Source organism: Mastigoproctus giganteus, chromosome 11 (assembly GCF_048544385.1).
Source record: "Mastigoproctus giganteus isolate SK-2022 chromosome 11, ASM4854438v1, whole genome shotgun sequence".
Taxonomy (NCBI): domain Eukaryota; kingdom Metazoa; phylum Arthropoda; class Arachnida; order Uropygi; family Thelyphonidae; genus Mastigoproctus; species Mastigoproctus giganteus.
The window spans coordinates 151,526,762-151,542,304 of record NC_143585.1 but is presented as its reverse complement, the minus strand read 5'-3'; the positions used below and the strand labels follow the sequence as shown (position 1 = coordinate 151,542,304).

At 37.1% G+C, this 15,543-nt stretch overlaps 1 protein-coding gene across 2 annotated transcripts in view; it reads left to right on the top strand.

Annotated features, from left to right (window-relative positions):
• The window catches only part of LOC150078517 (uncharacterized), a 257,309-nt gene extending 242,171 nt beyond the window's left edge, over positions 1 to 15,138 (top strand). Inside the window, exon 13 of one of the 2 annotated variants that reach the window (XM_090384324.1) lies at positions 13,916 to 15,138. In XM_090384324.1, coding sequence (XP_090240450.1) covers positions 13,916 to 13,977 — 62 coding nt within the window. In that variant the 3' untranslated portion in view covers positions 13,978 to 15,138. The remainder of the gene's footprint in view (positions 1 to 13,915) is intronic. The other variant, XM_090384325.1, reaches the window with a different exon arrangement.
• The last annotated feature ends 405 nt before the right edge of the window (positions 15,139 to 15,543 follow it).

Below are 15,543 nucleotides of genomic sequence, written 5' to 3'. Positions count from 1 at the left end.
TTCTCTATAGCAGTTCATAATCCTACCTTAATATTCATACTTAAGTTTCAAAAAATCTCTCCATTTGCATTATCACATATGGTTGCCTCCCATTTAGAGTTCACAGTTGGTCCTATGAAGGCAGAGAAATATGTTACATGCTTAGCTCATGGTAAGCAATCTTTTTCTGTATGGAATAACCTAAATCTAACTGATTTCCTCTGGCAACTTCTGGTGGATTTTAAGGCAGAATCATTTCTTTAGGTGGTGCTGGTCTCTTTGGTAACAGAAGTCTTGAGATTGCCCTCTAAAGTATTTTGTACTTCTTATAGTTTGTGAACTTATTCTGTTCAGGCTACATTGATATGCATTTAGTTCTCTGTTTTTCCATCTACTTTTTTGCAGGGCTGATTCCTCCCCAGGTGATGAGAGTGTCCAATCTTGGTCATGGAATACCTGTAAAAAATCCCTAATCTGTTCCTTTAACTTTGAGACACTTCATCTTAACCCAGAGTTCACTATGTGGGGTCAGTGAAACCCTGATTATATTTCAGCAATTCTTGCTTCATCTGATCTGGCCACTGATTATATGTACATGTTGATTGGAATCTGTCATTATTATTATTAGCTAGATGGTGCAAGGAAGCATGAGGCTTTTGCTGCACCAGCTAAAAAAAATTTCTGAGTTATCTTGAGAGAGAGAGAGAATCAGAGTCAGAAATAGAGGGAAAATCATCAAGAAAGAGAAGAATGATGATATCCAGCTCAGGACCCTGGCTCTGCATACTCACCAAAAGTGAGCCCCTGGGGTTAGTTATGTACCAATTATTGATGTATCATCTGGAATCAAACTGTTGACGTGTGCACGTCATTTGTCACAGTGGCACTGCTGTTACTGACAGACTGGCATCCAGTTGCAGCGTTCCTTGAAGCACGCTGTTTTTAAATTTGCATTTGCTCGCTGACAGGTCTAAAGGATGCTTTTAATTAATTTTAAAAAATTAATTAAAAACATGCTTTTAATATATTGTGCTTAAAAAAGATTGAAAATAAAGGTGGCAGTGAAAAAATGAACGGTTTTGAATTGTCTTTTGCTCATTTCTTTCAGTATTCACATGCACAGAGGAATTTAAATTTTTTTGTGCAACTAGTAACAGACTAAAAATTTAATCAACCTGCTACGGCCCTTACAATTGACCCTGACACAATTCCATATTTTATCATTACCTCAGTTTTCAACTAGGTGTTTAAAAGGAATTCTTTTGTCAGTCTTGGCTACAATACTAAGTATTTCCTGTCCCTTTGGCTCTTAAAAGCCTTCCATCTCATCTCTGTTGAAAACAATATTATTATAAAACTACCATTTATTTATATGCACTTTACTAGTCAGAAGTAAAGGTAGAGAGGATATGTTTTAGTCAAAGCTTAAAACTTTTGGTATTTTAAGCTCTTGCTATTTTTAATTATAGCCATTTATTTATAGCGTTTGAAATATTTTAAGTTCAGCAAAATTAAAATATCTATATTCAAAGTACCATATTACTTGTGAATGGAGCAGGAAAAAAAAAAAAAGCAAATAGAGCATCATCAGTTTTAAGCTGTAAGTTATGTATCATAAGGAAATGTCTAAAAAATATATTTATTCACAATATTATGCTTTTGCTTTTAATTTCATGCATAAGATAATTTAGTAGATAAATCTACTCCTTCAGAATATATGAACAGAGCAAAATACTTCCTTGGAATTGCTTTAATTCACTTGTTGGTCCTTGAGGCCATCGCAGACATTCTCTCAGATATGCCAAGTTGTGCTTGTTACCTAGGAGTCTAAAACAATGATGGAACTGATATTTGGGTGACAATCAAGTCAAGTGGACCTAATTTCAGTGAAGTCCTGTTGATCTGTGTCAGCCAAATCCTCTGCTCACACCTTCACAATAGTGGGAAGTTAATAACTCTGGGTATAAACCTCATATGCAAGTCCTGAAATACAGGACCTAGCACTGTAGGTGACCACCCAGGTGCAAACCAGTCTAAGCAAGGGTCGAGGTGTGGTGCCCACACTACACGGAAGAATGCTGTCTCTCTGTGTTACCAGGCAATACTAGGTGGTAGGTGACTCATCGACCGGTGCAATACCACCACTTTGCTTATTAGAAGTTTGAAGTGGTGAAATGCATGATCAGTTTCCAGAGCGAAGATCCGGAACCCCCCCTCCCCATCTCTTCCATGAGGTTATGATGGACATCATGATGAGATTCAATCTTCCTTACGTTTTGAGGGTACAGCTGTAAAACGGTGTTTGCAAGCTGGCCATTAGATTGTCCACTGGACTGAACCTATTGGTCACTCTCTAGAAGGCTTCTAGATCAGCTAGTATAAAATCTCTCTGCCTCTACTCTGCCAGATAGTGACTGGAGGGAGTTTGAATAGTGTGTATGCCGAGGGGGGGGGGGCATTGTGTATGCCATATCGAAAAACTTTATTACTTCATACAGCATATCCTCTCCACCTTTACTGCTGAATACACCATGAATTGTTAAAATAATAAAATAAACTTATCTGTGAAAAGATCTAAACCTCCAAACTCCCTTGTTCATTTCACAAATATACTTGTTCTCGTTATTCAATTCCAATCTGAATGATGTCCATTTCCACAATTAAAATCTGCCAAACCCCATATACTTTTTCTGACAGAATCCTAGTTATCGGTTGATTCAACCAAATTATTCACTGTATGACTCCTTGAGCTTTAAAGGTAATACTTGTGCATATGTCTGTTCTGATATTCCCTGTCAGAGACTTAGTCATTTGGAATCCACTCTTTTCAGTCTTCTCTGGCTTAAAACCTCTCTATCACATTCTGTCAAGTCTTATCTTTCTTCCAACTCCACTAATCACTTGGAACTCTTTGACTTCCTCTCTTTGAAACTTGACTTGCTCCCATCCAACTTTCCTAACAGTGAGATAATTTTCCTTTGTGATTTTAGAAGCCTCTACTTTTTGTCCCTTTTGTCAACTGTAGTTGGCTTCTGTTTTTTTAGCCACACAGACCCAGTTGGTTGAGATGCTGAGGCTTCTGCAATTACTAATGACATCGCTTTGATTTGATTTGATTTTTTGTGACAAAAAACAAGGTTATAGTGCATCATGAAAAAAGTTCAAGTTCATAAAACATGAGTTAGGTAACCTTAAAAAGGTTACCAAACTCATGTTTTATGAACTTTTGATCAAAAGTTCATATATATATATATATATATATATATATATATATATAATACTAAATAAAAATAAATTGTATATTTTATATGAGTATAATATTAATAGTTTTTAAAAACTGCTGACACGTCACTTAAAACTGACCGAGTCTATATGGCTCAGTCAGATGGTAAAAGCAGTAAAATGAGCATTTCTAAAACTGATAAGTAGATAAAATATGTTGAATAGATAAAATGGTGTTGCATTGCTCACACATAAGAGAGTCAATCAGCCCTCAGCAGAAAGAATTGTGTCAGATGACTGTGTCCTATGCTGAGCCGAGCAAGAACAACTTCCTCTTTTGATCAAAAGAGGAAGTTGTTTTTTTCCCTGCTTTACAATCCCTGCTCAGACATGGCTGCTAAAGATGGATCACAGGCTTAATCTGATATAGTTTGTTTGTAACCTGTCGATGCCTCGATTCTTGCCACTGAGAATATAATTTACTATGGATTACTTGCCTGTGGTCTGTTGAATAGGGGACTAACAGGTCAAGTTGATTTGACTGCAGATCATTTCCTCTAATCCCATTGTGGCTTGGGGTCCAGCAGAAGCACATATCGAATCCACCTTCATAGAGTGTATATGATCTGCCGAATCAGGGACATTGTTGGATAATTGTGTGTGTGTGTGTGTGTCATTGCTGGTAAAGCCTGTAGTGCACTCAAAGAATCTGCATATATAATATACTGTTAGTATTGGCGATTTCTTACGTGAACTAGAGAGCTAGCTGTATAGCATGCAGCTCTGTGGTGTATATGCTGCATTCAAGGGGAATCTGCTCAGATATAGTATTATTTGGAAAAACAGCAGATGGAAAAGCAGATCCCACACGCAATTCCAACTTAGAGTCTAATGACCTCACACAGATTGTTCATTTACCTACCAGAATATCGTAACCATGCAGCCATTACGATTGATATTTTTCTCACAAACAACCCTTCTAAGTGTCTGATCACAACTTGGTGATGGTCTCTTCTCCAATGGAGTCTTTCTCTCTCTTGTGGCCATTCTCAAACTAGCGTTTGGCATTATAAGATGCAGAATGGATGATCTGTGAGATTTCTTTTCTTTGGTTGATTACTGTTTGGTTGATTACTGTTTCAAATCTTCTGATGTCAACATTTGCCAAGATTCTGTCAGTGAAATTATTCTGTTCTGGAATCTTTTGTTCCACACTCCACCTTAAAATCGCTTCCTTTATCTAAACCTTGGTTTTCCACTAAATGTGCCAAGGCTGTTCAAGAGAAGAGTGTTGCATATTGTAATTGGCTTATATCCAAATCTCCAGGTTCATTTTTGCCCATCTCTGTTCCCACCTCTGTCAAACCAGATGATTTTATTGCCACTTCAACCAAAGATTGAACTGACCTGCTAGCATCCTATTTTTCTTCCAACTTGTGTAGTGATTGTCTTGGTAAACCCACCATTCCCAGTACACTCCATGCAATGCCTCCTGTGGTCTTCTGTCAGAAGGGTTTTGTTTGATCAATCTTATGCTAAGAAAGCTCCAGAGCATGATAGTATTTCTCCACTAGTTCTTAAAACCTGTGCTCCTGAATTTACACCTATTCTGTGTTGCCTTTTTTTCACACTCTTATTCCAAAGGCATTTTTCCTTCTGCTTGGAAATCTGTTCATATCCAGCCAGCTCCTAAAAAGGATGATAAATCCATCCCATCCAATTATTGTCCTATTGCACTTACCTCTAGGTCTGCCGACCGGGCTAGCCGAGTGGGTAAAGTACCTGCCCAGCAACCCAAAAGGTCGCGGGTTCGATTCCCGCCTCGGGCTTGGATCAAAGTACTGCAAAAACCTTGGGAGGTGCAATATGGCCACAGAAGCTGATGCGCCAACAACTACCAAATCAAAAAAAAAAAAAAAAAAACACCTCTAGGTCTTCTAAATAAGCATCCATCTTATGGTTTGCCAACTGTTTTTTGTAATTGGGTATCCAGTTTTCTCTCTGATGGGTCTCTGTCTCCTAACTTTTTCACCAATGCTAGGGTTTCCCAAGGTTCAGTTCTTGCTCCCATTCTTTTCCTCTTGTATAATAATGACTTTCTTCCATTGACTGGAAATCCTACCCATAGCTTTGCTGATGATACACATTACATTTACCTTCCAGTTTGAGAAACCTTGCCCTGCACAAACAACTTCAACTTCTCAAATGCTTATCTCTAGGTAATCTCCAGATAATTTAGTTGATTTCAGTCCATTTTAAACTTGGTCCTGTCATATCTCGCAAAAAGGATTCTGCTCCTATGCTTATCTTCAATTACACTCAGATTTCTAGGCAAGATGAAATATTGCTATTGGTGATTACCCTGACTTCTAATTTCTCTTGGCATAAGAACATTACAAATATTGCTTCATCTGCATCACTTTTTTTTATAAGAGCTGTTCATTCTGTACAAATCATATATCCACCCTGCCATGGAATATTGTTCCCACATCCGGGGCAGTGCCCCCAAAACCTCACTCAGGGTTCTAGATTCCATTCAAAACAAGGCAGTTAGGTTAATTATTGACTCATCTCTCACAAAGTCTTTCCACTCTGTCTCATAGACTTTGTTTTTGAATGGAATCTAGACTAATCTACACTGTTCTTCTGAATTTGCTTCTATAATTCCTGCTCTCTCTTTAGCTGTCCGAACATGCTGCAACCAGTCAATATCCTTTTACTCTCCAACTTCCAACTCACAGAAGCAACTTTTCTTCTTCCTCCTTTATTTATTCAACTTCCATTTTCTGGAACGTATTTCCTGAAAATTACAGAAGTTCAAGTCTAATGTCAACAAATATCTTCTTTCATCTTCTCAACCTTCAACCCATGCATGGTACTAAGCACTATATAGGTTGTAATACCGCTCCTGTTGCCCTTGTGGGTAGTACAGTTGGTAGGATCACCATGCTCCCCACATCAGGTAGAAAAGACCCGAGTTTGAGTCCTGTGGATGACGGGAGGATTTTTTATGGGCCTGTTTTACAATGTAGCTGAGTTAGTCTGTCTCAGGCGAGGGTAGCATGGTTTTTCTCCTGGAAACTTGGCTTTTCTCAACATCAGAACACATGTAAATAGCCTTAATTGCTGACGCTCCTAAAACCCTACTACTACAACAACCTCTCGTGTTTAGGGTTTTCATTTTAAAAAAAAAAACTTTAGTCCAATAAAACCAACAAAAAATGGCTACTTCATACAAGTAGTGTTAGGCCTTTGTGTTGAGATTGTGGCGGAACTATTTGCATGCACAATTGTTGTTAGTTGGGCATTTGCAAGTAAGAGAGCGATCCATCTCTTCTGCCTTTTTTGGTGTTGCTTCAGTATGCCAGTTAATTTAAGATAAATTATAGATAAATAGAAAAGGTAGTTAATCAAGAGAAATTTAGTAGCTTTAATTGTAAACAGAGCCCATTGTCATAGCACAAGACTGATGGTCGTGAAGGTCCATTTATACTCTAAACAGACCATTACTAAACTGTCTAAACTGTGTTTACCTTGCTTTTTACACTAAGAAACATGGTAAATTTAAAGTATCATGCCCCAGACTAGAGCAACAAAGCAACGGGCACAAAGTGCCAGGAGTGCTGTGATTCAGGGGAGAACTGAGGGGGGCAATCCTCCAACGCATCATCCAAAATGTGCAACTTGTGAAATGTTTGCCAAACTCTCTGGAACAGAACATGATCTAGCCAAGGAGGATGTCTTTGTGTGTCCCAGGTGCAGAGAGTGTCTAGAAATTAGGCATCAACTCAGCGTTCTACTGGGCGTCTATGAGAGCTTGAGGTGTAGGGTAGATGCCCTCTAATAAATTAATATGAGGGGCCCGTCAAGCTCTCAGCTGCCCAACTCAATGCCAGAGCTCACTCCTGGGCATCAGGCAACATAGCGGCAATCTCCAAAGCAGAATGCGCTGGTTCCAAAGGAACTAGTTATTGTTGGTGACTATTGTCAGGGAGACGGGGAACATATACAGTGAAACTTCCCTTTAATGGACAGCCATGGGGAACGAAAATGTGTCCGTTAGAGAGGTGTCCGATAACAAGAAGTCTGAGGGTGAAAAAAAAAAAGAAAGAAAGAAAGAAAAATCATTAAACGTTTAATGTAAAATTAAATTAAAATATATACAGATTTTGAACAATATTTTTGTAAATAATATACAATTACATACACAAGAGATAAAGAAAAATCGTTAAACATTTAATGTAAAATTAAATTAAATTATATACAGATTTTGCACAATATTTTTGTAAATAATATACATACAATTGTGCTATGCATATTATGACTATCTTATGAAAAATACATACAGTAATCACTAATTTTCTTCTGCACTTTTGTTTTCACCATTTGTTTGGAGTGAAGAAACCATCGAAAGTCCTTCTGTAAGATTCTTCAGCGGCGAAAAACATTTTTAAACGATTGATTTGTACGAGCGCTTCTTCTATTTTCATTGGTGGTTCGCCGTTAATATGTTCTTCGACATAATGACCTCCTTCCATTTCTTCATCCTCATGAGGAACTTCTTGAAAAATATCGATGATAATGTTGTTGATATCTATAGCACCATCTTCTGTAGTGAGGTTCGAGTCTATATCTTTGTAGCCAGGGTCACTTGTAGCTGAAGTATCGTACATTATCAATAGATGAAGTTCTTGTTCTTCTTGGTGCTCCATATTGCTGTTCACAACTTCAATTTTTGCGTTTGAGAAGCCAGACTTTACAAAACAGTTCACGACAGTTTGTTTTCTAATTGCGTTTACTGAAGAGGAAATCCATGAATCGCATCTAGGATGCTGATTTTCTTTGCAAGGTCCCTCGCACATGTTACATCATTCATGTTTGCAATGAGGTGTCTTAAAACACGTTTTCTGTAGCGAAGTTTAAAATTTTTTATTATCCCTTGATCCAAGGGCTGACACTCTGCAGATGTGTTTGGTGGCAGAAAAACGATTTGAATGTTGGACAATTCAATGTGCAGGTGAGATGCAGCATTATCCATGAAAAGAATAATTTTTCTGTTTTGACGAATCATGTTTTGGTTAAAGTGACTTATCCATTTGCTCATGATATCTCGTGTCATCCACGCTTTTTTATTAGACTTCCAATCAACATTCAACTTTATGCCCTTGAAACAACGAGGATTTTGTGGTTTTCCTATAACAAGAGGTTGTTCAAAGTCTCCCAGCATATTTGTACACAATAGTACAGTCAAGCGTTCCTTAGAAATTTTTCCGCCCTGGTACTTTTCGTTTTTTAGACTCGTTTTTTCAGGAAGAACTTTAAAAAACAACCCTGTTTCGTTACAGTTGTAAATATCTTTAGCTTCAAAATCACGATATAAATCTTCCAATTTGATGGTCCACTCTGTTACAACCCCAGTATCAACAGATCCACCTTACTACTTACGGTTTTCCAAGAAATTTTATGCCTAGTTTTGAACTTGTCTAGCCATCCCACAGAAGCTTTGAACTCATTTACTCCTATAGATTTCGCAACCTCCAAAGCCTTTTCCCTAATAATAGGCCCATTAGTGGGAATTGTTTTAGCACGTTCGCGACAAAACCACTCATACGTAACATTGCCAATTTGAAGTCCAACAGTTTTCGGGAATGATTTTTGAACCTGATCATTTCCGTGTTACCAAAATTGTTTGAGCAGTTCATTTTTTTTCTTTAGGATGTTGCTTACCTGCATCTTCCCGATTTTGAATTTTGCATCGAGATTGCGAACACTATTTTTTTGCTGATCATATGCATTAATGAGTTTGACTTTATCTTTTAAAGTTAAATGTTTACGAGAAGACATTGTGCACTTCACACGACACTGTACAAAACTGAAACTGAAAAGATGAAAGGCGGACAAAATCCCCCCCCCCCTGCACACACCGAATTCATCAGAAGTTTTACATGTGCCTTAAAATTCTTGTAAAAGGGTTTAGAACCGCAACGTAAACCTTGATAAAATTCAGAGAATTGGAAATAGAAAATAAACACGATTGAGGCAATACGTGGAAGAAAAGTTCCTAGAAAAAGGGCCGTAAGCTCACCCATTGTCCGTTATGGGGAGATCAAATTAAGTGCCTGTCCACGTCCTGTCCACGTTACAGAGAATGTCTGCTAGACAGAAGCTGCAACCACGTTAAAACCAATAGAGGCGAGTTGGGGAATTTGAAAATGTCCGTTAACGAGAGGTGTCCGTTAGGAGAAGTTTCACTGTATTTTGTAAAAAGGATAGATGGAACAGGACCAGGGTATGTCTGCCAGGGCAAAAGTTGATGACATTGTAAAGCATATATCATCTTTTAAGGGCACAAAAGTTGATATTGTTGTACACGTTGGCACCAATGACATTAACAGTAGGAGATCTGCAGATTTACTTAACAAGTACAGGTCAGGGTTAAATTTGAAAGTGTCTGCAATTCTGCACAGACACGATAGGAGGGAATACATGATGAGAGCCTTGTCAATCAGTTCGGCCCTGGAGGGGAATGTTCAAGGCTCAAGGGGTAGAATTTTTTTTTTCAGCGTGGTCTGTGCTTGTTAACAGGAGAGACTGCTTCTACAGGGATGGGATACACTTAAATAGAAAGGGTGCACGAATATTTGCTGATGCTATCAAGGCAGTGTTAGGTGGGTCAGAAAATTGCTAGCTTGGGGGGATTCACAGACTAAAAGGTTAAAAGTAGCCGCAAGCAGAGATGAAGGTGATTCTTGCACATCTATTAGAATAAGTAGCGACCTGGAGCGAGGGGTGATGGGGGTTTCTGGGACTGATGGCAGTCATCGTGAAACGGGTGGGTATATGGGATGTGTTAGGGTAACTAATAATAAGGATAGGTACATGTATACCAATGCTAGAAGTATAGTAAATAAATTTGATGAATTTGAAGTGTTGGTCAAGACATCAAAGGCGGATATTGTTCGGATAGCAGAGGCGTGGTGTCGCACAGATAAAAGGAGTGCAGAACTGGAATTTGGAGAGTACAATGTGTACAGAAAGGATAGAAAAGGAGGAAGTGTCATGCTGTTAATTAAGAAAACCATAAAATCAAAAGAAGTGCATCCAGTTGATATAGATGAACAGTGCACTGTTGAGTCAGTTTGGTGTGATATAAGCACTGCAAAAATAAGAGTAGGAGTGTGTTATAGGCCTAATGACTCGAATGAGTACAGTAAACAATTGTACAGAGAAATAGAGTGGGCAAGTAAATCAGAATGTCTTATAATGGGGGATTTTAACTTCCCAGATATTGACTGGAACTTGTGGGTTGGTCACTCGCACACTAGTAAGACTTTTTTGGATTTATTGGATGATTGTTTTCACAGCAGCATGTTAAAGAGGCAAGTAGAGGGGGTAATACTCTTGATCTGGTATCAGCAGTGATCATTTGTGTATTAAGAATTGGCAGATAAAGGAACCACTAGGTGGCAGTGATCACAGTGTACTGATGTGGGATTTACTTAAAGATATAATTACCATCAAGGGTAAAGGAAAGGGTTTTTGCTTATGTAAAGGTGAGTACAGTGGGATCAACTGATGATGTTACCAACAGTAAATTCTAAGTGGGAAGCATTCAAGGAATTAATCGTGGAAGCTACTAAAAGTTTCATACCTATTAAGAAATATTGTTCAAGGTTTAGGCCTAAATGGTTATCAAATGAACTAATGAGACTCATGACAGAGAAGAAAAATGCATGGGATGCATATAAATTTATCAAGCGACACAGAAGCCTATGGCAGATATAAGCTAGTCTGTAATCAGGTCACAAAGGAGGTCAGGCAGGCGAAGGCAGATTACGAGAAATCTTTGGCAAAGGATGCTAAGAAAAACAACGATTTCTTTACTTATATAAACTAAAAGGAAGGGGATGAATCTGATTGGTCCATTTGATATCGATGGTTCGACTGTTGATGATCCTGCTCAGAAATAATCAAACTGAATGAGTATTTTGCATCTACATTCACACATGAGGAGTTATTAAGGTTTGAAAATGGCAGAAGGTTATCAAATTGTAGCAGAGTGCTTAAGGATTTTGTAATAACTGAGAGCAAAGTGGAGGAGAAATTGTTGAAGTTAAACATAAGAAAGGCAGCTGGGGGTGGATGGGATCTATCCAGTTATATTAAAGGAGGCAGCAAAGCAACTAAGCGCATCCTTGGACTGAGAGGAGGTCCCCATGGACTGGAGATGTGCAAATGTGTCCCCAATTCACAAAGGGGATCGAAGGGTGACACGAGTAATTACAGACCAGTTAGTTTAACTTCTGTTCCAGGTAAAATAATGGAGTCACTGGTTAAGGATGCATTGCAGGATCATCTAGACAAGACTGCAGCAATAATTCAGACACAGAATGGGTTTGTTAAGGGAAAGTCTTGTCTGACAAATTTGATAGGATATTATAGTGTGGTTACAAAGGAACTGGATGCAAAAAATAATTTTGATATTATATATTTGGATTTCAGGAAAGCTTTTGACACTGTTTTGCATGGAAGACTATTGTACAAATTGGTATTAAGGATAAGTTGCTACAATGGATAAAAGGATGGTTGAGTGGGAGAAGACAGAGGATGGTAATTAATGGGTGCTGCTCTTCGTGGACTAATGTTATTAGTGGAGTCCCACAGGGTTCGGTGTTGGGTCCTCTGTTGTTTTGTATATTTATCAATGATATTGATGAAGGTATATCCGGCTTTGTATCATCTACAAACTTCGACACTAAGGTTGGCAGGGTTGTTAATGACAATAATAGCAGTGTGCTACTGCAACAGGATCTAGATAATTTGGGCAGATGGGCTAAGAAGTGTCAACTGAAGTTTAACCTTGACAAATGCAAAGTACTGCATATGCGTAGAAGTAACCTCAGAGAAACTTACCAACTGTGTGGTACTACACTTAAGGTGGTAGAAAATGAAAAAGGCCTGGGAGTAATTGTGCAGTCAGATATGAAGTTTTCTGAGCAATGCAGACAGGCTGCCAGGGTACGTCATGGGGTTTTGTCAATGATATATAGGAATTTTGCTAGCAGGGAAAAGGAGGTGATTGTCCCTCTGTATAAGGCAATGGTCAGACCATGCCTTGAGTACTGCATACAGGTCTGGAGGCCTCATTTTATTAAGGATGTAGATTTGCTTGAGCTTGTACAGAGAAGGGCAACAAGATTGGTGAGGGTAATGAAGGATCCTCTTACCAAGAGAGGCTTAAGTTCTGCAAATTGCAGTGGCTGGAGACTAGGCACCTGCGCAGTGATCTGATTGAGGTGTATAAGGCCTTGATTGGGTTGAGCACACTGAATTCTGATGGGATCCTTCCACTTGTTCAGATTACGAACCTAAGGGGGCATAAATTCAAATTAAGAAAAGACAGATATAGAATAGATGTGCAGAAATTTGCCTTTAGCCAGCAGGAGGTTAATTGCTGGAACAAAATTCCATCTGTCGTTTTGGAAGTTGATAGGTTGGAGGAATTGGACAGGCATTTGGAGGGAATGGTGTGATTTTTTTTTTTTTTTTTTTTTTTGCTGCTGATGCATAAGCTCATACATTTGCTTTCTTGCATCACATGCCACTACTACTAAGTAAACCAGTATTTTCCTGCCGACCGGGCTAGCCGGGTGGGTAAAGTGCCTGCCTGGCAACCCAAAGGTCGCGGGTTCGATTCCCGCCTCGGGCTTGGATCAAAGTACTGCAAAAACCTTGGGAGGTGCATTATGGCCACAGAAGCCTATGCGCCAACAACTACCAAAAAAAAAAAAAAAAAAAGTATTTTCCTCTCATCGTGTGACTCATGTTTACTGCATGATGGGTGTTCCACTGGCAACTAAATCTTGAAAAAATCTGTCAAGCCCTAAAAATTCCAAACTTTTGTGCTTTGGTACTATTTGCACCAAACTATAAAATACTACAGTATTATTTATATTCATCTAAATATACTATCTATAATTTCACAAATAAACTTTCCTATGATGAGTTTTGATTTAAAGTTACTATTAACAACTGCTGTTAATTCAGTCAGTGTTAATTAAGTTAATTTTAAAACCAGTTACATGATCAGCACAAAAATATGAGATGAGATTAAACAAAATTTAGGACAGTTAAATGAAAATACCACAACCTTAATCAAAACCTTGTTTATCTGGAGTTCAGAACAATGGCACTGAACTCCATTCATTTCAGGAAAATAATTTATGCAGTCAGTCAGGCAAAAAGGGTGATTTTGAACTATTGAAAAGTTTTAATGAAAATTCTGCAGTTTTTGTTTTTAATTCAGAAGAGCCCAAAGTTTCATCTTCAGGCTGGTGTATACCTAATATTGATGAGTACAATAATGATAATACACAGGAGAGTGTAGTTGCACTATATTCAGGAATCAACAAGAAAGAAGCATACATCCAGGTTGAAAGCAACATTTCAATTATTTGTAAATTTTGCATTAAAAAATTAATTATTTAATGTATATTATTTAGCTAACAAAGTATTTTCTTTATTAGTTGGAACCCCTACACCATGCCCCTCAAGTTGTACAGGAACACAGTCATTCTACATAACTGAATTGATAAAAAAATGTTTCACTGTTTGTAACAGATATACTACTTTATTATTAATATAGAATTTGAAATTTTAGTATATTTCAAAAAGTTTTTTTTTTTCTTCCTTTTATTTAAATTTTTTATTTCAGTGCTGACATCACTGCCAGCTGTTGGAAAACAAAAGTCTCGCAATCCACAAATTCCGCTGTAGCAGTCAAGGAATACATAAATTCCTCCAGCATAATGGATCATTTCCATATTGTTTTTTATAAATAATTTTAATGAGGCCTTAAGATTTTTGTGGCCATCTTTCCTGCCTTGAGTAAAAATCTCATGTGTCTGTCAAAGAGATGAGTCCATTACTTCTTCTGTACAGATGAAAGTAACAAACTACATCATAATTGCTCAAGTTAGAGGCAGTTAAATATTTATAACTTATTGCCATTTAAATACAAGTTTTATTTTTATTCTTGCCATCTCTAGTGCCACTTTTCTGGAGGGTAAGGTAAATACATTAGGTTTCAAAAGCTGCACACTATCTTCATGATTAATTAGTATGTAGAGGTTAAAGGTATAATAGAGCACATGTTAACTATCCATCACTTCTATGTGTTATAAAATTTTATTAAATGCAGCATATATTTTTGCACTAGTCTGATTATTTATTCCTAAGTAAGCACAACTTATTGCATGTGTTGTACATATTTGTAGAATAAAAATTGTACTTGTCAGAAATCTTTAAAAGTATTGATTTTAAATAACTTAAGATAGTTGTTCAGTAATTATAGTTTTAAATTGAGTGCACTGAAAATTTAATATAAAAACGTTAGCTTAGCTTAGAATTTTATTTATTGCTCTTTTGTGATGATTATTTTCGGTTTGTAAAAAATTAAATGTTTTGGCAGCTTGATTTTGTGATAAATGGAATTGTTAGTAAAAAGAGGGAGGAAAGAATGTATATTGCAAGTTACTTGTGTATTTTAATGTGTGTCCAAGAGAACAACGAGATACAAATAGGTTGAGCATGTTCACATGTGTTTCTTAAATACTAGCCCAACATCATTCATTATATACTTAAAATGTACCATAGTTAATGTATATTAAGATTTACAACAAAAATTCACCTTAAAGTTTCTATTCTTGCTATATGTACATTTGTTCAGGTTGTAAATATACTCTGCAAAATGTTGTTGTGTTAATGTGTATTTTATATTTTGCAATAAGCAAAACAGGTTGTGCAATCAAAACATGAATAAAACTTCAGAAGTCCACCTTCAGTATTTCTTGTTCCCATAATTTTTTTTTTTTTTTTGCTGCCTTCCCATTGTATATCAAATCAATTATTTAGCAGTAGCAAAGTTGTAGTAAACAGTTTTATGTTGATATTGTAACAATGTTTTTTTTTAACTTTATCAGTAACCTAAGTGATTTCTTGTATAATGAAAAAAAAAAAAAGCAGCTGTTTAGTTCAGATAATGTAAAACATTCTCTGAGATATTACTTGCAGAGATCCTTTAAAATCAGTTTTTCTTTTAGTCCTTTTGTATCAGGTCCTAATAAAATGAATTAGTGTGTTGTATATTAATTTGACTTTTTTTTTTTTTTTTTTGTATAGTCCTCTCAATTCTAATTACAGGCATACCTCGAATAACGAATAGGATGCGTTCCACGAAATTACTTCGTTAAGCGAAACTTCGTTTTCAGAGGTAAAAATACTATGGCCAGAATAGGGATACGTTCCTACCTAAAGAAAATGAAAAGCTTTTTTTTCGAACAA